Source organism: Asterias rubens, chromosome 9 (genome assembly GCF_902459465.1).
Source record: "Asterias rubens chromosome 9, eAstRub1.3, whole genome shotgun sequence".
Lineage (NCBI taxonomy): Eukaryota > Metazoa > Echinodermata > Asteroidea > Forcipulatida > Asteriidae > Asterias > Asterias rubens.
Window position 1 is genome coordinate 19,521,659 of NC_047070.1, and position 24,728 is coordinate 19,546,386.

At 38.2% G+C, this 24,728-nt stretch overlaps 2 protein-coding genes across 2 annotated transcripts; one reads left to right on the top strand and one right to left on the bottom strand.

The window, feature by feature from the left end:
* Positions 1-5,604: 5,604 nt before the first annotated feature.
* On the top strand, positions 5,605-6,570 carry LOC117294319. Its single transcript, XM_033776679.1, has one exon. The coding sequence runs from the start codon at positions 5,605-5,607 to the stop codon at positions 6,568-6,570; it is 966 nt and encodes a 321-aa protein (XP_033632570.1).
* Positions 6,571-12,232: 5,662 nt separating this feature from the next.
* Positions 12,233-23,197, bottom strand: LOC117294792 (allantoicase-like). The gene is made up of 12 exons (XM_033777316.1): positions 23,013-23,197; positions 21,251-21,378; positions 19,518-19,580; positions 18,788-19,001; positions 18,138-18,223; positions 17,342-17,462; positions 16,743-16,813; positions 15,765-15,899; positions 15,075-15,179; positions 13,995-14,052; positions 13,222-13,331; positions 12,233-12,527 (listed from the first exon to the last, which is right to left on the bottom strand). Exons 2-12 carry the CDS (start codon positions 21,338-21,340, stop codon positions 12,381-12,383), a joined length of 1,200 nt encoding a protein of 399 aa, XP_033633207.1. The 5' UTR covers positions 21,341-21,378; positions 23,013-23,197; the 3' UTR covers positions 12,233-12,380.
* Positions 23,198-24,728: the final 1,531 nt, after the last annotated feature.

Genomic DNA, 24,728 nt, shown 5'->3' on the forward strand with positions numbered 1-24,728 from the left:
CTTCATGTTTTTGTGTTGTTTGACTGGGTTGGTTGTCGTCACGTAATTTATGTGATTAATCAAATAAAACCTTCCCAAGATAAGAACACACCTGACTCGTGTATCAGATAATGATCCACACACCACCATGATGATAGATAGGCGTGACAACAAGGCTTGTTAAATTTGTCATAAGTGCAAAAGCTTTCTTTGAGCTAATTTTTTTTTTTTTTTTTTATTAAAGGCAGTGGACACTATTTGTAATTACTCAAAAAAAATAGCATAAAAACTTACTTGGTAACGAGTAATGGAGAGCTGTTGATAGTATAAAACACTGTGAGAAACGGCTCCGAACTGAAGTAACGTAGTTTTCGAGGAAGAAGTATTTTTTCCACGAGTTTTATTTCGAGACCTCAGATTTAGAATTTAAGGTCTCAAAATCAACCATCTAAACGCACACAATTTCGTGTGACAAGTTTTTTTTTTTTTTTCACAGGCTTTTAAGTGAGAAGACTGGTCTTTGACAAGTACCAAAAGTGTCCAGTGTCTTTTAATACACGCCATGAAACAAGTATACATAAAAACTTTTATTTAATGACTATTTACGAAACTTTTTTTTTTCAAGACCTACTTGTTTATAGATGCCGAAAATAGACGCGGACGGTATTTGTTCAAAGTGTCTGCAAACTGATGGCGTAACCGACGGGGAGTGTGGGAAGAGTGCTGCTCAGTGAGGAGCCCAACAACCCCAGAATGAGCTGAAATCATAAATGAAATACCCATAAACGGATTAATAAATAATATTTTTTTAAAGAAAATTTCTTTTTGTACGCCATTGCAATACAAACACATACAAACGTTATTTGGTGGCGTCTAGAAGCCATTTTTCGACTGAGATAGGGAGAAACTGAGTAAAGGGCATCCAGACAATTAAACCCCCATAAGAAGGAAATGACCAACAATGTTTTACTTTGCCCTGTCCTTTTCCCAACATAATCCTAGATTTCAGTCTGCCTCATTCGCTAATTCCCACCATTTCATTCGCCCTTTGTTTGTCCACCCTTTTGTGATTCAACCAGCCCCTTGGCTGTACGCCTTTGGCACCCCCTCTATTGTCCATCCTGGGTCCTTGCTTCCCCCATCCCTTTCTCTTTCCACTTGGCTGCTTCACCTTACACATTCATCCTCTTATGTGTCTGGTTGCCTTCAAATAACTCTTCAAGGAAAGGGTCCAAACAGGTTCTATGGGCTCATGGAGCAATAAACTAGCTCAAACGTCGTTGGCCAATAACTATTGTGTGCATTTATTCCACAGGTTATTCTGTTTAGTCAACGGGTTGTAACCGATATTAATCTAAAAAATAGTTAATGGCCTGACGTTTCTACCCTAGCAGAGTCTTTCTCGAAGGCTAGATATTAATCTAGTTTATCAAACTTTATTTATTACTGCCATCTTGATTTTCTTTGCGTACTCTCAAGAAACCACACTCAAACTGTATAAAGTATTGGATTAGAGGTTACCCCCTCTCTCCAGTGCAACAGAACGAACGAATGTCTCTTCCATTCCTCATAAATCACAACTTCTAACTATAGCAAATCGAAGTAATTGATTGCAATGTTCAGTGCAAAAAGCAAACATAATAATGTACATGTAGTTGCACATGACGCGAATGTGCCATAGATAGCGCGAAGGTCGCCCCGTATTGATCGGCGATCGACCGGCCCTCGTCTTAACAATTACACGAGAGCTTGGGTACGAGTTGACTCGGGTACGAGTTGACTCGGGTACGAGTTGACTTGGGTACAAAATTTGGGGTACGAGTTGACTTGGGTACGAGTTGACCTGTTACCATGCAGTGGTCCGTACTGGGGAACATGTTGACCCGCCCAGTACCTCAAGGTCCAAAGGTACACTATTATTTTATTTGATCTAAGAGGAATTTATCCCTCAATGCTTATCAAACTTTCATTATCACCATGATAGGTAGCCACGATTTGCGTATTGTTTTCGACTGGGTGGCTGTCATAAATTTCTCAGAAAAACATTATTTTTAAAGCTTTTCATATCCATCAGTTATTGTCACATTGATATTCGGCAACATTTGTAATAAGAAGTAATGTTTTATTGTTGATTGTTCTGTTTAATAGTACATTCATTGATCCACTGGACTGCCACAGAGCGTTACCATGTACACAAATTACGTCACATAGAGACAAGGACACAAAATCATGCACTGATTATTCCAATCCAGCAACATTGAATCCACAAATCAACATTGATTGTTGAAGATACTTTTATTGTATATAGTAGCCCTACAGGTAATTTTAATTGTCGACAAATACAAAAAGATTAAAGGTTTGCAGGTTAGTTTTTCTCCATAAAACTCCATACGGGACGATCGTGTAATACCCGTCTTTGTCGCTGAAGACCTCTTTTTGCCAATGGTCACGTGAGGGCGCCAGCATGACTGTTGGTGATTAATTGTTCATGATTTGCACCGTGCACACTGCACACAGTATGTAGTTGTTTCACTTTTGGTCATTCCCTTAAAGGCAGTGGACACCATTGGTAACTACTCAAAATAATTATTGGCATAAAACCTTTCTTGGTGACGAGTAATGGGGAGGTTGATGGTATAAAACATTGTGAGAAACAGCTCCCTCTGAAGTGCCATAGTTTTAGAGAAAGACGTAATTTTCCACGAATTTGATTTCAACCATCTAAACACACACAACTTCGTGTGACAAGGGTGTTTTTTTCTTTCATTATTATCTCGCAAGTTCGATGACCGATTGAGCTAAAATTTTCACAGGTTTGTTATTTTATGCATATTATGTTGAGATACACCAAGTGAGAAGACTGGTCTTTGACAATTATTACCAATAGTGTACACTACCTGTAAAACCTCTCAATAAGGACTGGCCTTAACCTCATCGGGACCTGGGAGGGGCGCAATGTTCATCAACATTATTAGAGCTCACAGTCACCTCCGATCATTTGTTTCAACTTGTCCCAATACCCAGAGTTAATAGACATTATTAGTTGTTATACACCACTATCAGAATCTACTTAGCAGAAATAACAACTGTACTCCAAAGGGCCAGAACCTACATGGTAACTGTCAAGACTATCACACTGATTCTTTAAAAACATGTTTTGGGGACGTAAACGCTTGCTAGTTTGAACAAAAAGTAACACAGTAAAACAAACTTCACTGTTAATTATACCATAATAGTTTTTGAGATAATTCATTATTTTTACATTAACTTGTATTTTCGGTGATAGAAATAGAAGGGTCTAAAGCACAGATTTGTGTGGATGTGATTATAAGCGTGTACATGTGAACTACTTGATTGTACTAAAGATGCTGTTTAAAAATAGGTTTGGGAATTAAAGAAACACGTTGCCTTGGATTGGTCGAGTTGGTCTTTCAAAAGCGTTTGTAATCGTTTGTTATGAAATGTATATTATGGTTAGAAAGATGTTGATTCAAGTAGAGTACAATGACTCAATCAAATTTGGCTCGAAATTGCGTGGTTTTCCTTTTACTTTGCGAACTAACACGGTCGGCAATTAATTGAAGTCACCAATTTGACTCCCATAAATGGCCGACAGTGTTAGTCGACGAGGTAAAAGGAAAACCGTGCAATTTCGAGGCATGTGTGTGTGGATGATAGTATTCTACTTTTTCAACATCTTTCTACCCATACGCATTTTATAACAAACGGTTACAAACGCTTTTCAAAGACCAACTCGACCGATCCAAGGCAACGAGTTCCTTTAATGAATAGGCAGATCTACACACAGTTTGACTGAACTCAGTTTCATGGATCTTCTTACCCCCAGAATTCCACGATAACTCGGGAAGGGAGCCCAGTCCCTTTTAATTAAGGTGTCAAATTTGACAGCAGCATGATCGTTACCAGCCGAACGTAAACAATTAACCAGTTAATCAAAAAGTAATTAGCACTTTTTCGCCCGTGTTTTAAAACAAGTCATTTCGGCAAGCTATTAATTGTTGATGTGTCATTAATATTAAACCGACTGAAATTATCAACTACGACATCGGATAAGATAAGATATTCAAGATGCTCAACAAGAGTATAACATTATAGCTAATTCACATAAGGGATACACGCAAAGCATAATAAATTCGCACAAACCAAGACTGAAGCCCGGTTCATACTTCCTGCGAATGCGAATGCGAAGCGAATGTTGACGTCACAAAAATCGCAACGAATATTCGCAGCAGTTCAGCTTTGTTCAACTCACTTGCGAATATCGCTACGAAAGCATAGTTGTGACGTCAAACTCACGTCAAATTCGCTTCGCATTCGCATTCGCAGGAAGTATGAACCGGGCTTCAGTCTTGGTTTGTGCGAATTTATTATTATGAACGGGGCTTTAGAGTAAATAAAAATGTCGTATTGCCAATCATGTTGACTTGAAATCTTTATTAGAGAAGAGTGTATAGTCTACACACATTCCACCGTGTTTTAATCATTTTGAAATATGTGGGGCACCGTGTCCTCAATACGCATGTCCGTTACCATGGGAACGGTAAACGGGACCGGGAGAAGTGTGGCCCGTCCGGAAAGGGAAAACAGCCGTATTTGAGGAGTGCTGGAAATATCGAGTAAATCATTACCCAAGTGTCATTAGAAAGGGCTGGGCTTATAATAGCACTGATTGCAAAATGGCTGGCGTGGAAACACAATAATGCTGTGCACGATGTCCCACCACTTTCATTGGTAATGTATATACCTCACCTTTTTTTTCTTCTCTTGTTCTGTTTGTTTCGCATGAATTACATAGATTATATGGGACTATGGTGTGAATCGTATGCTAACAATTCTTAACATGGGTGTTTACATTGGGTCAAGATGGTACCAAGGTAACGGCGATGTGCATTTTGAAATCGATGTGCCGTGTTTTCTCATAGAGAATCGGATGTGTGATATTCATGCTGTATTTTGCAGATGTCTTCTTTATCAAAACTTGTTGAAAACACAGTACGTATTACAGGTCACATTGTTTGATGTTGTATACAAGTTGAAGCATTTCGATACTAAAATCAATCTAATTGACGGAATATAAACAAAATCATCTGCATTTGTCACCGAGTTTCAATATTGATTCGAGTAAAATTGAATCTTAAACTTGAGAGTTGCCCGCAAATCTATTCTATTGAAAACTCGACCTGAATTTGCTTACAACCAAATTAGGGTCGTTGTTGTCTGATTAAGAACTCCCTTTCACGACCTTTATGACGTCACGTTACTTTAATTTCCCCCATTACGTTCCCTAGGCAACATCCACTATAGTGTCTCATCTACAACTGAAGTATGTTCGCCAATGTGAGGAGAGCAAACAACGCGGACCCGTGGCCACTTCAAGAAGATCAGAGTAACAATTCCTTTATGGAGAGGAGGAAAAAAACATCTCAAAAATACAGAAATGGAGAAAAAAAAGTATTACACGTTTGAGGTTGTTGTAATTTTGTGAGCCGTTAGCCGACATCGTGTCGCCCCTTCCGTCAATTCAAGGTGTGATTGATTGATTCATGCGCCATCTGTTGCGATCTACCTTTGTACCTTTGAAACAAACATACTAATAGTAACGCCATGTCGTCGGAACAAGAACGAGACAGAGCAGCGCAAGAAAGCCGAAAGAGTAGCAGCGCCACACCTCGGCGCTCTGAAGCAATGGAGAAAACACTGGATCAGATTCGAGGCACAGTGACTGAAGTTACTGATGAATCATTCAATAAAGCTTGGGATCGGGTCTATGGTAATAAAGAGTACAGACCCTCATGGGTTGGGAAGATCGATGAGGGAGGACGAGCACGTGGCTTGCCTCCTCCCAAGTCTCTCTACGTACCGGGGACGGGGAAACGCTCCAAACCTGCCGCTGCTTACTCATCTGAGCCAACTGATGAAGTCTCAGAGCCACTTAAGAAGATCGTTGAGGAGACAGCTCCTAAACCGGAAACCAAACCAGTACCAGATGAGGTATTCAAATCCAAGCAGTACGCTGGGATTCCAGAGAAGTTTCGCGCCAAACACGTCCCAAGCCCGCTGAAAATTGGCGGGAAAGTTGTTCCACAAGAACTAGAACTTGACACGTGGAAAGACGCCATTGCGACAGAGGAAGTTACCAGCGAAGGGAAACCAGTATTTAATAAAGTTGTGAAGCAAACCAACGTTGCTGGATGGATGGATCACAATAATTATTGGGAGGCACAGACGACCAGTCTTACTGCTACCGTTCCAAAGACAAGACGACGGCAGAAAAACAACCCTCAACACAAAGTAGTCACCGCAAACTATGACATGGTAGGAAAGTACGAAAACAAAGTCAGACGTCAGGATTTGAAGCTGGGTGCTCGGGAACTTCCCGCTGAGAAGGAGTTAAAGAGATGGGGAGATGATTTGGATATTCCTGGCGATTTAGGAAGCACGGATCACAGTGTCTCTGGTGGGACCAAGATGGAGACTAAGACCAGCTCACCAAGGAGGCAGAAGTGGAATGCCGTACTTAAACATTCTAACGTACCTGGGTTCTTCTCGCATAATAACTACTGGAAATGAAGGGAGAACAATTATCAGTTTTGTTAATCCGTCCAGCACTAAGTTAGCTTTCAACATTGAGCGTTAATGATATTATGCTAATATACTAAACTTGGCTAACAAATAAATCAAGCAAATAAACACATTAAGTTTATTTGGTAGATACAATGTATCGATCACAAAATCGCAATATTCATACAATGGCAAAGCCTTGATTCGCTTTTGATTGTTAATCGATGGTCTAAAATCAAAAATAATATTGTGAGATTTTATTTGCAATTTTTCCTGCATTTGTACATACCGTTTGATTTTAAAATGGCAGTTTGGTGTATTCACGTATAACGTAGATTTCGTCCGTTTGATTTTGCATAGGAGACCACTGACAAATAGACAATTATAAGACAATTTATCGAAGATATTCAGAGGCATTTCTTAGAGAAAGAGTGAGAGATGGAGTCAAAATTACGATAGCTCATAGTACAGTATATGGGCGATGAAAATGTTTACCATGTCATTTTTCTCTAAGCGACTGATCATAATAATATGATTGAACTTCGGAACTGCGTGCTCTCGTATTAGGTCTTGATCTGGAATGCTTAAGTTTCTTTGTGATTGGATGGGATGACCAACAGTGTCTTATAAGTGTCTTGGGTTTTCATCAAGTGGCGATGGAAATTAATTTCCAACAATACAGCTACTCTGGTCAAACTCCAATAAATAACAGAAAGTAATTGTCCAATAAGCCAGGCCGCAGCCAGGCCAACATCGTAGCCGCCTATATGGTCGCTGGCAGGATAACCTACCTGCCGAAAATTAATTGACGTTTCGATGAAACTGTGTCATTATTTAACACAGAAACGACTTCATAGTATTATACTAACTTGTTTGTCACTTATTCATTAAAAAGAATCGTTGTGGGATTTGTGAACTGCTTGACAAATCAATCAAAAGAAGGTACTACTTCAACTTGCCCGTATAACGCAATATAAGAAATAGTATTTATGACTCAAAGGTCTTTACAGGGAATCAATTTGATTAAGCTTGATCCCACTTGTAAGTTGAGCATTTTGCAAGCTCATGGCCCGGGCTTATGATAACCCAAGTTCAATCATTTTGACGAGTATCTTGTTGTTACCGTGTTTCCATTAGTCAATATATTTGTAAAACTAATTATTAGTTTCCATCTGAACTAGGGGAAGAACAAAAACCAATTAATTGTGTTTTTTGTCATGGATCATTCTACTTTACAAAATTTGACCTCGAAATTCGGCGACGTTTCTCTTAAGAACGGGTCGAGTACAATGTTTGAAACGTCAGGACTATTTCAATTCTGTCTTGAAAGTTACTATATGCACTTTTTTGCCAGTAATCTAATATTGTTTTTACACCAAGCTAAACTTCATACTTTAACGTTCAAAGTTATTATATCGAGACTAAAAATAATAATAATAATAATTATTATAATAACGAAAACTTATATAGCGCCAAAGTCCGCTCAAGGCGCTTCACATAGACACAATTTAAGAAGAAAAAACAAAGGCTAAAAAGAACTAAACTAAGTAATTAATCATTAACAAACCTAAGAAATTTAAAAAAAAAAGCAATACAATTATAAAAACACACTAAAAAGAAGATGGAAACGAGAGTATCACTCGTTCTCTCAATCCAAGGACCTCTCGATAGTGTTTCAATATTACTGTTTAGTTCTTTGCAATACTGGTTTATGTTTTCTCCAGTCTCGTAAATCAATAGCAAGTTGTTACACTCCCACCGCAGTCATGGTAGTCTTATGTGTTTAGTGTAAATAATTGTTATTCGGACTGTTATAAATCGAGTGAGTTACGTCGTCACATTATTAAGGAAACCAGAGCATTCCCATTATCAGAAATCTTCAATGAAGAATTAACGAATGAAGTGCAGAAATATAAAAGTTTCCAAGTTGCAATCTGAAAAGTTAATACTTTTCATTGTTACAATATTGGGTTACCCTGGCTAAGAGGCATGTGCACTTTAAAATGATCATGAATTGCTCTAGTCATATCCATATTTGGGTGTACAATAGTGATTGTGCCGACCAGTGTTTAGTAAGCATTTGAAACATCCACTCACCACCTCTATATGTATTTACTGAGCTGTCACTTCTGAGGTAGTAGATTGATGACATTTTTACTTCCTGAAAAAGTTCCATTGCTAGGCGATTGTAATACTAATGTTAATAGAAACGAAAGACTAATGGAGGATTTCAAAGTACAATATTATGCAAACATTTTGTGTTTTTCTTATAATTGTTAGTAGCGGGGCATTGTGGTTCCTCTGTAGCTAAGGAAAGTAAGTAGGTACGCGTGACAATTCTCTGGTTATGGAGTGGGTTCAATGCCATTTTGTCATTAAATATTAGTTACTATTTAATACCGAGGTACAGATAGGTGAGAGCATTATTGTTAAATATTACCACTAAGCGTGTATTAAAGAGAAGGTACACGTTTGGTAATTGTCATAGACCAGTCTTCTCACTTGGTGTATCTCAACATAAGCATAAAACAACAAGCCTGTGAAAATTTGAGCTAAATTGGTCATCAAAGTTGCGAGAAAAAAACACCCTTGTTGGACGAATTTGTGTACTTTCAGATAGGAATAAAAGACTTCTGGCTAGAAGTCTTTTATTATTTTAGTGAGAAATTACCTCTTTCCTAAAATCTATGCTACTTCAGAGGGAGCCGTTTCTCACAATTTTTTTATACTATCAACAGCTCTACAATGATCGTTACCAAGTCAGTTTTTTAAGTTAATATTTGTTTTGAGTAATTACCAAACGTGTACCTTCCCTTTAAAGCCAGTGGTCACTATTGGTAATTACTCAAAATAATTATAAGCACAAAACCTTACTTTGTAGCGAGTAATGGGGAGCTGTTGATAGTATAAAACTTTCTGAATAATGTCTCCCTCTGAAGTGACGTAGTTTTCGTGAAAGAAGTACTTTTAATCGAATTTGATTTCGAGACCTCATATTTTTTATTTAGAATTTAAAGTCTCGAAATCAAGAAATCTGAAAGCGCACACCGCGGTGACAAGGGTTTCTTTCATTGTTATCTCCCAACTTTGATGACCGATTGAGCTCAAATTTTCACAGGTTTGTTATTTTATGCATTTTGTTGAGATACAGCAAGTGAGAAGACTGGTCTTTGACAATTACCAATAGTGTCCAATGCTTTAAGCAAGTGTATCAACTTTTGTGTAGCCTTATGTATAATAGTAACGTAGATTAATTCAATAGATATGCCTAGACGATAAAGCGCCTTTAGCGTCTCTGAGTGGCAGATACGCGCGCCATATAAGAAACCACTGTTATTTTAGATTTTTGGCCGATTTGACCCAACATTTTTGATTTAAAATTCAATAGGTATTTTGATGGGGGTCGAGAAAGTTACAAGCTTTCATTTGAGCCATTGCTCGAAAAGTCCGCCAATTATTAGTAGCAGTGAAATAAAAAGCTCAAAATTAGTTTTTGTCGGGATCCCGACAATATATCACGTGACCAATTCGTATGTGTTTTATAAGAAACGTTTTAAATTTTTGTCATGGTTCCTGATGACCATTTAAAGTAAAAGTTAAACTTTTTTGTTAGAGCGGGTGATACTCTTTGAAATATCATTCACCCCAAAAGTGGGGCAAAAAATCTGACATAGCATATTTTTAAAATGTAACTTTGTAATGAATATGTGGTTATGATACTTCATCATCTGATCCGATGAAAGCCTTTATAATCCGTCCAGCTTAACATTATTGTACATACATATAGGTATTGTTATAGGGTTAAAAAGTTAAACTTATATTTAGAATTGTCGTGAGTATGATGTAGGACCGTTTCAAATATGGAATTTGTTTTCTCATAAAATTTAAATATAGCATCTGGTTTCGGCTAACACTTTATCGAGAATAGTTCTTAAACCATCTAACTGTTTGTGTCTACCAATGAGTTACTGCTCAACGTGCTTGACCAAACAAACGTTTTGAAGGCATTGGACACTATTGGTAATTACTCATAATAACTCTTAGCATAAAAACATACTTGGTAACTAGTAATGGGGAGCTGTTGATAGTATAAAACATTGTGGAAACGGCTCCGAACTGAAGTAACGTAGTTTTTGAAAAAGAAGTAATTTTCCCCGAATTTGATTTCTAGACCTCAGAGTTAGATTTTGAGGTCTTCAAATCAGATTCAAGTTGGAAGACACTCGTGCCTCTCTGCATTCATTTGACTTGGTCGTACCCATCATAATAGATTTAAACCATTTGTTTTTAAAAACAGCTCATAAAATGAAAAGTAAATTTTTGGTTCGGGTACAATTATTCAAAATAATGGAATTATGAAAAGTTAAATCATGTAAGTAAGCCATTGATCTTGCCTTTGATTAAAATCTTAACAATAGTCGTTTTTGGTATGGGTAAGAAAAATAAAAATGAATATTCTTTATCCAGATGCAAATTTAACATCTATTGGAGAGAGTCATTTCACAATGATTATATGACAGAAAGAAGAACACAAAATATATCATGTCATGAATGGTTCAATTTATTTCTCAATAAACTATTCTTACTACATAGCGACTTAGCTTTTACTTAGTAAATTGTCTAGAAGCACTTCGCATAATATGCAGCAAACAGCCGTCTGTTTAACAGACAGTGTTCCCACGCGTTGTCACTCACACCTGTCAAACTGTACATGCTTGCCCAAAAAAGCTGTTCAAACAGTTGGGTAATTGAATTTTACTACTGCTGTTTCATGTCCATTTCAGTAACCTGTAAGCACGAAGTTGATAATTTGAGTCATGTTCAATGCCCATTGTAGAGTCTAGCTCAAGGGTAATGCTAGTTGCGTTTAAAGTCTTGGAGTAAGACTCAAAATGTGTTAAGGCCTCAATGACTTAAATCATTAATTGTCTAAGTTGTGGAGTGGGATAAAGCAGTTGGCCAAAAGTTTTTCACAAATTTGTGTTTTATTGACATAACATTATCAAGGCCTTTCAAGTCATTAAAACATCCACCACAACTCATAAAATTCAAAATTAGTATATTCTTACAATCTCAGTGATCTCAGGCTATCATCAGGTGCATCATGAAATAGCGGTTGCATTTTAAAAAACACACCTTGTTTAATTTAACACAAACTAATATGTATTCGAATATGAATATCGTTTTTATCATAATTAATGTAAATATAATTTGTTACATGCAAACAACACTGGTTGGGTGAGAAATGTATACATTAGGGTACGCCTACATGAATGAACAAAGAAAGCAAGCAAATCTTTAAACAGGAAATTAAAAAACATTCCTTTATTCAGTTGAAAACTAATGTTTAACATAAGGTATTTTAGTTTTAAAGGCAGTGGACACTATTGGTAATTACTCAAAATAATTATCAGCATAAAACCTCACTTGGTAACGAGTAATGGGGAGAGGTTGATAGTATAAAACCTGGTGAGAAACGGCTCTGTCTAAAGTGGCGGATTTTTCAAGAAAAAAGTAATTTTCCACGCATTTGATTTCGAGACCTCAGACTTATTTTGAGGTCTCAAAATCAAGCATCTGAAAGCACACAACTTCCTGCGACAAGGGTGTTTTTTTCTTTCATTATTATCTCGCAAATTTGATGACAGATTGAGCTAAAATTTTCACGGGTTTGTTATTTTATGCATTTGTTGAGATACAAAGATTGGTCTTGGACATTTACCAATAGTGTCCAGTGTCTTTAAGTGGATTGAGGGGTCTTCTTGTTATTACCTTCACTACTGGGTAGTAAGTTCTTACATTGGTCTAAGTTGCTTAAGTTACATTTTGGCAGCGATTTTATGAATGTATCCCCAAAGACGCATACGACTTATGCCGCCATCCGGACGCATAATAAGACGTACATGGGTGACAGGACCAACATCAACGACTGTGGATTCATAGAAATGTTGATTATGTGCCGAGAGCTGAGGAATACACAAAGAAATTACAATTTAAAAGTTAGTTCAATTGGTCCGAATATCAGAAGTTTACTTTTATAGTCACCCCATCAACCATGCCAACCTCTTCTTACATTTTTTCCCTTATTATGAATTATGTTGTATTTTTTCTTATCTAAACTATGTATCCTTTTTTTCAGTGTAGTTGACATGTATATGTTATATAACATAAGTTAAATTTGAATCGTGGATAAACAGTATTAATTTTGGTTTCTACCCAAACACTGATGTATACTCGGTACTTTCCCCCCGAGTCCTGTGGAAAAAAAAATGACAGGCATATTACTTGGGTGGGATTTGAACCCACGACCCTTGTAATTCTACCCGCTGCCAAAACATAGGATTCGAACTGCCTCTAGCTACTGGGCAACCTCGGTAGTATAGTTGGTAAGACACTGCTCTAGAATTGCAAAGGTCGTGTCTTCGAATCTCACCTGAATGTATAATGTTTTTCTGTCATTTTGTTTGTGGTTCGTCTTGTTTTTTTTTTTATATCTGGCTGTTTCTACAAGCAAGCTTCTGCTTTTAATGCTCCATTTATCCTGCTTACTACTACCTACTGTTATTTTGGCTTGACTCCATAATTACATGTACTTGTCATTATTTGTCGACAAAGTATGGAGACAAAAGTGTATCTGAATTGAATTGAGTTAAACCTTACCTTACTAGGAGGTAAAATCACTGTCCACATACAGTCTGAAAAATCTCCTCTGGTCTTGCCACTTCTGTAAGCATGGCATCGTTTCTCATTAGCACTTGACATAATACACCCTGTATACCAAATAAAAACATTATTTGAATTATGTAATGATAACAAAATACAAACTGTACTTGCACGAGTCCAAACACCATGGTTCATGGTGTGAGCGATCAAGAGCACCAGACCCAAAGTCTGGTGTTTCTGATCAGCAGAGTGTGGGTTCGAGTCCCTGTCATTACACAAGTGTCCTTAAGCAAGACACCCCCCCCCCCCGCCCCCTTTATTGCTGCATCCTTCTGATGGGATGTAAAGACGATGGTCCCGTATGTTGTGCCAAGCGCATAAAAGAACCCAGTGCACTTAGCAAAAAGAGAAGGGGTTCGCCCCAGTGTTCCTGATTTGGTTGGCTGCATGTTGCGCCACAGCATGCTTCAGCTCCTTGTAAACCATAACACGGTGCTATAGGTCTCACACCTAAATATTTCCCTTTGAAAGCTCACTGATTATTAAGCTCATACAATGACCAACCCTCCACAGAAGCGCAATATCACCTGCAAAAAGTTGACACTTGACAAAACATTAACTAGATTTTGTTGCTTTCTTTTTTGACAACTAAATTTGATGGGTCTTTATAAACTGGTTGTGTGTATTCATTGAAAATTGTGAATAAGTGTACTTCAATCTTGTATTGCTCATCAACATGTAACCATTGAACAATTTTTCTTCTCACTTACCCTCTATCGAACAGGAATCTGGATAATTGCCCTTGAAATGATTCGTGTCAATTTCAATCTGGATAAAACGTCAAAGAAGAAAAAACAATTTATAAGGAAATCTTCACCCCTCACTGAAGCTGAATCTTTATTGATTTGTAATGAGAGAAGTACCTACTGAGAACATTTGGGAAGTAATAGACAATATATAACGCATGAAATGAAAACAATTTGTTCTTCAAATAAACCACATGTACTTAGAGGTAGTTACATTCCACCTAGGTTGGTTCCCTGTCATTATCCTTGTGCATAAAGACAGACACTGGTCTTACAGACCCAATGATTTAAATGGATACAATTATTTCATTAGATAAACGTGCAGTGACGTAAGCTTTCCATATCTGTGTAATGATTGGTCCGAGATGATGCAGTGTGTCAGCTTGCACCTGATCGTCTGCAAGCAGAGTACGTGTGCATAATGTTATGTACTTCATGTAGTGTTGTTTTATTCACTTTGCAATACATATATGTGTACATATATGTACGTGTGAATCGACTGCAAATTTCTGTGTGAAATTAATGTGAGGTCAACGGTCCATTTAACAGGATCCAGCCATCCGATAAGGCTGGTATCTTGCATTATTCATGAGCCTCAAATTGTGGCGATGTTCAGGATATATTCATCCTGAACCATTCCTTATAACTTATTTATAACACACCTCTTGCTTGTTCTGTATTCTAGTTGGCTGAAACACAACCACTTGGGATGAACTAATATACTCTAGTGATCGCGCGCGCGTGTTTTGTGGGAACTAGTTCCTGAGCGGGCACTAGTCTTTGAAAATAGTGCCCAGTTACAGCGCCCTCTCTTGACTTGAACCGTGAACAGCAACTACAAAACTTCCTTTCTTTTGCAGATTTCTGTTCTTATTTCACATTTAAGACCGAGCTGTGTTATAAAGCACATATTGACTGGCAATGAGGTAACTAGTGTACGTCTATTCCCCCTCGTGCCTGTGAGTGACCAGAAGAGGGACCTATTTCCCTTCGGCCTCGGGAAATAGGTCCCTCTTCTGTTCACTCAAAGTCCCTAATATTTACCCTTTTAATGCATCCCTGATGGCCTAGTCTGAAGACAGCCCACTCCCAGCCTTGTACTTTTAAAACTCCATGGTTATCTGCTTCAAGTATGGCAGGTCGGTCAAGCTAAGCGTAAACATAGAGGAAATGTAGCGTTATACAAACATCTTGGAATTGACCCCTTAATTGACCCCTCGCATTGACCCCTTGCATTGACCCCTTGAATCCACAGCCATCAAATGTAGCTACATTTTGGGAGTCAATCGTAAGCAAGTAATTGCCACGCCGCCCAAATTGCGCACAATACACTTGATATTAACTCAAAAAATGGTACAATCCAGATTATTGTGATGTTGACGACTGGTAAAATGTGTCAATTGAAGCCTTTATAAAGTGAAGCCCACAGGCTTTTTCCTTTATCTTCACATAAAAACAACAGTCTGGGGCTTCACATAAAAACAACAGTCTGGGGCTTCACATAAAAACAACAGTCTGGGGTGACCATAACCCTTAATGGGGCTCCAGCAGGCTGGGTGACCACAACCCATATGAGTAACATGACCATGTTACCAATTGCTAGAAAGCATAAAAAATCCATAGATCATAATACTGGTATGTTTCACACAGCTTGTAAAACACCCCCCTCACCTCAAGAAAACAATCCCCCACCAGAAATATAATAAGCAATGAAAGTAAACATATTGTACTTACTCTTCTAGCTGTCTCCCATCCATCAGCCATTGTTAGTGACCGCGGTAAAGTAAGAAGATTCCTTGCATGACCAAAGTGGACATCGCTATAACCAAGACAGACCCCTCCGTTTTCTACTGCAACAAGGTTGGTTAACTAGAAAGCAAACAAGACAAAGAAATCATGAGTCATTAAACAATAAGAAACTGTAGTGGTTATTTAGTTATGTAAATAGCCTCTCTTGATATTTCATATTATAAGTTATCACACAAGCGCGAGTGGAATTCGAAAAAGTATAGCGTTTCTGCGTCCTATATCAAACGAGGCCGAAGGCCGAGTTGGATATGGGACGCAGATGCGCCGAGTTGGATATGGGACGCAGACGCGCTATATTTGTTCGTATTTCAGGAGCGCGCGTGTAATAACGAATTAATCTTCAAGTCTCACTTACAACATGCAAAATTTGAAATTTCAGAGCATTATTTCATGCGCACAAAGTTTAGAATGTAATTTTTGCACTGTCTGTATACGGAGCGTGACAAAATGACATTTCACAACACGCACTGTGTCATAAATACAGAGGAAGTAGGATATATGGTGGTAGCATATATGTTTTGATCCCCCTAGTAGTTGGAGCTTCTGATTGGTGGATTAGTGCGTACTGGAAGATAATAGAAATTGCATCCCCTCATGGTGATCCCCTGGCTATCGTAAACTTGGGTGTGGTCCCTGGTTACACGCGATATTGGCTAATAGGGTTAGATAGCTTAGTTGGTAGAGCCGGCACGTTAATCCGGAGCTCAATGGTTCAGGTTCTGCTCCACTCATTTTTTCTTTGTTCAAAGTCAAACCCACTTCTTTGTTCAAACTTACCCAGTCAGTTTCGATATTTGATAAATCAATGTCATTTTGCCCTTAAGCGGGCACAACAAACTTGAACAGAAGATCTTCAAGTTTTCTCAAATTGCTGGTTTTCTTTGAAATGTTTACAGTAAGTACCTGATGAGGAGACACTTTTGACCAATTAGGAACGGCTTCTCCATACACCCGCAGTCGAGCTATACCACCATCTATATTGAGAATAATATTACAGAAATTTCCATTAATAAGATTGGAGTAGTTTTGGAAAATCTAAAATGGCTTTGACAATGATAATAGTAGTAGTGGCTTCTTATATAGCGCTCAAATCCGTCATTTAGAGTTGGTCAAGGCACTTCAACATTCAGTTTTTTCCTATAAGGTATTGTAGAGCTTGAAGTATGGGACCAATTCATTATCACCATGTCATGGTTTACAAGGTGCTGTGGCGCTAATCAAACCAGGAACACCAGGGCAAACCCCTACTTCTCTTTTAAATAAGTGCACTGGGTTCTTTCACGTGCATGCAAATACACCAGACCAACAGCTAAACGTCCCATCCAAAAAAAACAGAGTAATAATGGTTAAGTGGACTGACCAGGACTCGAACCCACACTCTACTGATCAGAAACATCAGAGCTCTAGTCAAAAGCTCTAATCAGCTTGGCCGTGACATGCCTCAATGAACGGTTACAAAGGCAAACATCAAAGCATAAGTGCCTGCCAAGATAGTTTCTTACCAGGGTACATATTAAGGCGTAGGTGGGTCCACCTCTTAGTTGAGTTCACAGTAAAGTAGTTATGACAGGTATCCTTATAGCCTGGTTGAAGGGGTGTAACTTCTACGATATCCTCCCACTCCTAAAACAAACATTAATGTAGGATTTGAAACTTTGCATGGTGGAAATACTATATGGAAAGGTTGGCGGTAACACCATGTAATGACTATCTCTGATGAGTTGGGGTAGTTTTGAAAAGAACCATCGGTTTCAACTCGACGTTTCGATCAGTATGCTCTGATCGTCTTCTTGAGAAAAAAAATGTTTATACATTATTAGAAATCGCTACAACTGCCTAATGTGATTGAAGTGTTGAAACAAAACAAATTAGGCTCTGGCCCTTTACATTTGCATAAATCAGCTTGTATTTGTTTCAGTGATAAGCATGTTGTTTTACAAACTTTGAGGTTGGAACTTATTTTGCAAATATCAGCTGTTCAAAGTGTCACTTCAAATAAAAGTAAAAATAGTTAGTGGTCTGATGTTTCAACTATAGCAGAGTCTCAAAGTGTCACTTCAAATAAAAGTAAAAATAGTTAATGTCTGATGTTTCAACTATAGCAGAGTCTCAAAGTGTCACTTCAAATAAAAGTAAAAATAGTTAATGTCTGATGTTTCAACTATGGCCGAGTCTTTCTCAAAGGTTACACTCTGCTAGGGTCGGATTATCAATCCATTAACGATTGTTTGCATTTATACCATAGGTCCTTTTGGAAGGTAAGCAGTCTTTTTTCTCATAAATAAAAGCATTACTTACGTTAATTCCCATCTTCTCAATTTCTGTTTTGTCTTTGTCACTTGCAGCTGAACCCATTGTAGCAGTTCTCTTTGGGAAAACAATATCTGAAATCAATCAAATAAATTAAAATAAATAAATTTAAAGTCAAGTCACATTGGAATGAATGGGCGAAAATACCCAGACTTCAACAGAAACTGTAATAACAAGACACTTTAGCTAATGGCTGATTGTTGGAGAGCTGTGCGTAATAGCATGTACTAACTTTTTAAAAGTTACTATCCTAAATGTCTTTAACACTTTGTGTCTAAAAAACATTATTCCTAAAGCCCTTTTAACACTGTATCTCTTATCCCCGTGGAATACAGCCCCGAGAAGGCCCCGGGAGTTTGTTTACCCTGAGATTACCCCGGCACACTTTTACACTGGCTCTGCCTAGATCCCGATTCCACCATTGGTTACGATTGCACATTTCAAGAATACCCTAGGGTTGTTAAGTTGCTTACCCCTACTCCAGAGCAGGGGTGGCTATTCCCCGGCCAGGGTATGCCCAAGGGGCAGACCGGGGTAAAGCAATCCATGTGTAAAAATACCAGCTATTATTCCCCAGGGGCAACTGTGCAGAATATAGTGTGAAGAGGGCTTTTAAGGCATTGTTTGATAAGACCTACCGTCTCCAAGACATGCCGCCTGGATGGAGATTCTTGGAGCATAGTTTCCAGTGAAATAAGACGTATCTACATCCACTCCATGTATCAAACCAGAGATACCTAGTTGAATGATGCACCAATCATGACCAGCGATTCGTTTCCTTCTAGACTCCCAACCATCCATCCATTTACCATATTTTGTAAACTCTCCTTCCTTCCACTGTGCTGGCTCAGGCTGTAAGTGCAACACAAATGTATTATTAAAAAAAATAGTATAATTATGAACAGTGGTTAGGTATTGGAAGAAAACCTCAAGTTCTGGAGGTTCATCGGGATGTGGGTTCGATTCCCGGTCGTGATACTTGTGTCCTTGAGCAAGACACTTCACCAATGCTTCTCTCAACCAAGGGGTATTATGTGAGGGTAGAGATGGTTTATGTGAATGAAAAGCTTGGAGCGCAGTAACCTGCAGTACGGGATGTTAATCCAAAGTGAGTTGAGAAGGTTTCAGGAATGATTTAAGGCCCAGTGACTGGGGTTATGAAGTTTGAAGCACTTTGAGATGCCGTTCGGGCTGTGGTAAGGTGCTATAAAAAAGTGTTATTATCATTATTCAGGTCAAGTTATTATTTTGTATGTCTTAATGCTTTACTGTAACTTTTTAAAATCTATTTGTAAATAACGCTGTATTTTGTCTGCGATGATTGAATATTTTTCATAAACAAATAATATTAATAACAAAATACTTTACATTCAGGAGGTTCTCAGCAACAGCAAACCAGTCATCAGTCGCAAACAAAATCTTCCCTCCAATCTGTGTAACAAGAAAACAGATACTTCAATGTTATTGTTAGATAGTTTAGGAAACCATTTCCCTTTTTTATAAAGGGCAGTGGACACTATTGGTAATTACTCAAAATAATTATTGTCAAAAAACCTTTCTTGATTACGAGTAATGGGGAGAGGTTGATAGTATAAAACATTGGGAGAAACGGCTCCCTCTGAAGTGACTTAGCTTTTGAGAAAGAAGTAATGTTTCCACCAATTTGATTTCGAGACCTCAGATTTAGAATTTGAGGTCTTGAAAACAAGCGTCCGAAAGCACAGAACTTCGCGTGACCATGGTGCGACATGGGTGTTTGTTTCATTCATTAATATCTCTGACTTCGTCGACCGATCGAGCTTAAATTTACACAGGTTTGTTATTTAAAGCATATGTTGAGATCCACCAACTGTGAGGACTAGTCTTTGACAATTACCAATAGTGTCCAATATCTTTAAACAGTGAGTGAAACAAAACTTAACCAAGTTCAGGTCTGTATCAATATCCCTGATGGGCTGGGAGTATATTTTTTGTTTGAAACAAAAACAACGAAAAGGATGGCCTTGCTTAGTCCGTGTAATTCCTTTGTCCATGCTTCGTCACAAAGTCATAGAGCCCGGACCACTAGATCTCAACGCAACATAATTTATACAGTCTTGTTTTGACCAAAAGTATATACATATTGATTCAAAGTTCACCATGTACACAGTCCAGTATCGAGTACATAATGTCAAGTAAAGGTTATTTTTCAGTTTAGTATCAAGTATTAACTTCAAGTACAAAGACTATGCTGGCTCAGTTCAAGTGCTATGAAGGAATACTACAACACTTGTTTCGTACGGCCTTTTTTCAAGTAAAACCTTCGTCCAACGTTTACACAATGTACGCATGCAATACCATTAGTCCAACCTGAATATTTCCAGTTTATACATGTACAATGTACAAGCAAGTCCAACAATACATTGATTACGTGAAGCAGTGTTGGGACATCAACCATTAATGGTCAATCACAATTGGTAGGGGACTAGCAAGGTACTGACCTTTTAGGTCATGACTTTGAGCTTGCTCGCTAAGTAAATTGTAGTTTGTATAATTGTAACGCTCCATCCTCCCGACTATTGCAGGATGGAGGATGGAGGGTTAGGATTATCGCAACTAAGTCAATATAAACCTTGGAATTCCGAGAACGACTATATCCTCTAGAGGAATTTACTTCAAGTTGACCCCTTGCATGTGACGTCTTCACGCTCAAAAAGCACCCTCACTTGGGTCAAAGGAAGCAAATGATTGGACGATAGCTCTTCTTTGTGCGTGAAAACGCGCGCGTCAGTGTTGCGTGTTACGCAAGGGGTCTATTGGAAGTTAGAAAGTCAGTAATGCATTGCCTGATGGTAGTCATTTGTTGCATCTATTCATATGATCTGGACTTAACATGGAATTTTGTATGTATACAAAATTCCAAGTTAAGCCCATTAAATACTTCCTACCAATCCAAATGCCCTGCGAATGTGACGTGAACTTTGACATCACAACTCTCCTTTTGCAGCAATATTAGCAATGAGTTGAGCAGAGCTTAACTGCTGCAAATTATTCGTTGTGAATATGTGATGTCAACATTCGCTTCGCATTTGATTTCGCAGGAAGTATGAACCAGGCGTTACCCTATTACTGATGAGGTCATTCAGTTCAACGAAGTCTGGTACAGATTGTTGTGAATGACTGGCTGATGTTGTTGATGGATGCTCCGCCATTCTAATTTTGAACTGTAGTTATTGCCTGATCATCAATCCTGCAAGTTAAGAAACAAAAACAGTATTATAGGTGCATGATGACGTTGCTGTGGTAGAGTAAGTACATTTTGCATTTTAATTCAGGACAATAGTTTGATTTGCAGTAGTAATAATAATAATACTAACAATATAAGAGTCTTGTATAGTGCACGTATCTACCTACAAGGTACTCAAGGCGCTTAGTATACATGGACATGCTAAGCACCTTGCGTACCTTGTATAATTACATAAAGAGAGGTTATTGACAATTTAATGAATTCTGAGACCCAATTATGTAGCCCCTTATCAAGGTGCTACGGCGCATTTAGCAGCCACAGCCAGGAGCTCTCGGGGCGTACCCCTTGTAATGTAGGACAGAATTAAACATGTCTTGTCAATTAAATAACAATAACATCTAGTCCAAGTTTAATACTGGACCCAACTACGCATTTCACTGTTTTGAAAGGTTTATCCCGGTACTGTGCGCGCCTCGTGCTGAGGTCCCTGTTACGGCCATCCGTCAAACTGTCTTGGTCATAAGACCTAAGTCGAGTTGTCTGACATTTGAAAAAAACGTCCGTCGAGTTATCCGAACGGTCAAGTTGTCCGACGGACAAGTTGTCTGAACCCCCTTTAGTAGGGTTGCTTGTTGCTGTTTTGTCTGCTGCATCCGTACTGTTGGTAGTAGGGTGTTTAATTGTGATAACGTAACCCTCCTCCCGCAATCGGGAAGAGGGTTACGTTATCGCAACTATTAGTATGTTTTGTGACGCCCATGTCGGCTGCACTGCTGTTTTTACTCGTCTTAATTTTAAGACTGGCCATACCTTTAGTTTTAATTTCTCTTGGGACTAGTCTTAAAGGGACTGGTCCTGACTCTTGGCGGGATCGAACCCTGATATGATATAACTGTAAGTGTCCTATGGACACTTTTTTAAAGTATTGTAAGTTTAACTAATCTTTTTATAGTAGTGCTTTTCCATAACTTTTTAAATTTCCCGGTTTGTGGTTTTAACTATTGGCTGGTCCATTTTGTGGTTTATATTTTTAGAAATCTTTTATGCTCTCTGGTTATTTTTGCTCTTGTTTGCAGCTATTTTTAATGTGTACAGCGCCTTGGAGTCCAGTCATGGATGTAAGGCGCTTTATAAGCGTTGTTTATTATTATTATTATTATTATTACCCTATTATTATTATTATTATTATTATTATGGTGTTGAGCTATTATTAATAATGGCTCTCTAAAATTAAACATCGGTCTCATCACACAGTCACCATATGAGATCGATGTTACAAGAGAGCCATTAACACTACAGTCTACAGCTTAACAACTTAACAAGGCATGCAAGGTGTGCTTGTAAATGTAGTACCGGTACATGTGTAGTACGTAGTTGGGTTCAGCAAGTTAAGTATCCATTCATCGTGCATGTGTCCAGGTGGTGCATGCATGGCTCAACACTCAATGACGACAGTGATGAGACCGATGTTAAAAAACGGAGCCATTAACAGCTCAACAAGGTGGGCTAGCATGCTCATCATCATGCATGCGGCAAGTGCCGCCGTGGCATATTTTATTTATAGTATTAATAAACAGCATCGGTCACGCTGTCCGTAAACTAGCACTAACTACTTCTAGCTACAGCACAGTACATACCAAGGTAAGACTTAAGGAGTACAGCGTACAGGGTCTAGAATACGGTCAGTGACAGTGACATGATTTATTCTAAAATAATAGGAATGGAATATTTTCAGGTCCCGGAAGATGTCGGTAACTAATCAGTCACGACTCCGTCTTTCGATCGTGTCAGGACGAATCTGTCAACAACAAACTGCTGATATATGATGTAGCGCCCTCTACCGGCAACTGCCGTCAAACACTAGATGGCACACGTGACTGGATCGGCGAGAGAGCGTGGGCCTCGTGTGAAAAATAAGGTAAGTATTTTGATCTGTTTTATTACAATTAAGTCTTGTTTTATTGACTTTGCAGGCAATTTCTATCAATATTTTGAATGGAGGGTGTATAGAACAGTTACTGAGCATTTGATAAGCAGGTCTGTGAAATTGGGCTCTTTAGTGCCCCTTCAAAATTTCGTCAAGATTTTCAAATTTTAGCCTTTTTGAGATAATGTGGACCACCTCCCCCTGGTACGACGTCAGCCACTAGAGGGCAGTATCGGTCGCACTAAACAGACCTTTTCACAATTACCGGGGCGCGCGCGTAAAGCTTGGAATTAGGTGCATTGTGGTCTAGCTGGTATCCAAATTTGATCCATATATATCCCACAATGCACCTCATTCAACAGTCTGCGCTTGCGCATTGGTATTTGCGATAAGGTCTATACCGACAACTCACGACCCCTCACGACAACTCACGACAACAATTTTTAAATGCACTTTACAAAACATATGAACATAAGTCAACCGTTAAATATATGCACAAGAGTCATATATGCATCTAAATCACTTTTAAACTGTTGAACATTTTGTTCTTTTAACTGTAAAAAAGGTGTTTTTTACCCCAAATTTAGTAGCAAACGGAAATATTCGCCATGTTGTCTTTCGACGTACTCTAGAAATATGAGATTCGTTTCAGCTATCGTCTCCCGCAACCTCATAAACGTTCATGTCTCACAACAAAAATGAGTCTGGTTCTTTGACTTTTGTAAACACAAATCTCTTCTTTTTCGTTTTCAAATCTCGCCAAAATTAGGCTCTTTGTTCTTTGAACTTTCATTGACCTCTAGGCTGATGGTCCATAAAATCCACTCTGCAATCTCAAAAAATTTTATAAAAAATGATAAATTCCTATCGAAGGGGTTGCCCATAACTTTTTTTTCAACTGGCCAGCAGGACCAGTTGGCTTGATTTTTCACTGGTCCGCCAGGTTTTTGACTGGTCCGATCGTCAAAATTCAACATGAATTGCAACTTAACTGGACTGGAAGCCATACTTTATTTATTTGTACCAAGTTATTGTGTTTGTAAGGGGGCTCATTTATTTGAGAGTATTTTTTCTTTAAAAATTTAATAATAATAATAATATTATTAAAATTAATTTAAAAACAGGTCAGATTATTTGTCAGAGCAAATTGGGAAATTTAATATGTTTTTTATTATAGGTAGTTTTTTTGTCCACGGTTTTTGTAAGCACTCGACATCAAAGTATTCCTAAGTAAGAAGAACTTTTTATGAACAAAAATTAGTGTTGTACTTATAAAGAAAAAAGCACTTTAAAACCGACTGTTAAAAATATCATTAACTTTTTATGTATTACCTTCAAATCTACGATGGGGAGGGTAACATGCGATTGCTTTAGCTATTTTATCATGTACATGTATCAACATTGCCTATTATTGTAGCTTTGATAA

Bases quoted from the DNA above. Each gene is read 5' to 3' on its own strand.
- LOC117294319 (XM_033776679.1), top strand. From the start codon at position 5,605: ATGTCGTCGGAACAAGAACGAGACAGAGCAGCGCAAGAAAGCCGAAAG.
- LOC117294792 (XM_033777316.1), bottom strand. From the start codon at position 21,340: ATGGCGGAGCATCCATCAACAACATCAGCCAGTCATTCACAACAATCT. The intron at 14,053-15,074 runs GTAAATATTAGG...CGTTTTATCCAG, and splicing joins ATCAGGGATGCATTAAAAGG to ATTGAAATTGACACGAATCA. The intron at 12,528-13,221 runs GTAAGGTTTAAC...TGTATTCCTCAG, and splicing joins TGATTTTACCTCCTAGTAAG to CTCTCGGCACATAATCAACA.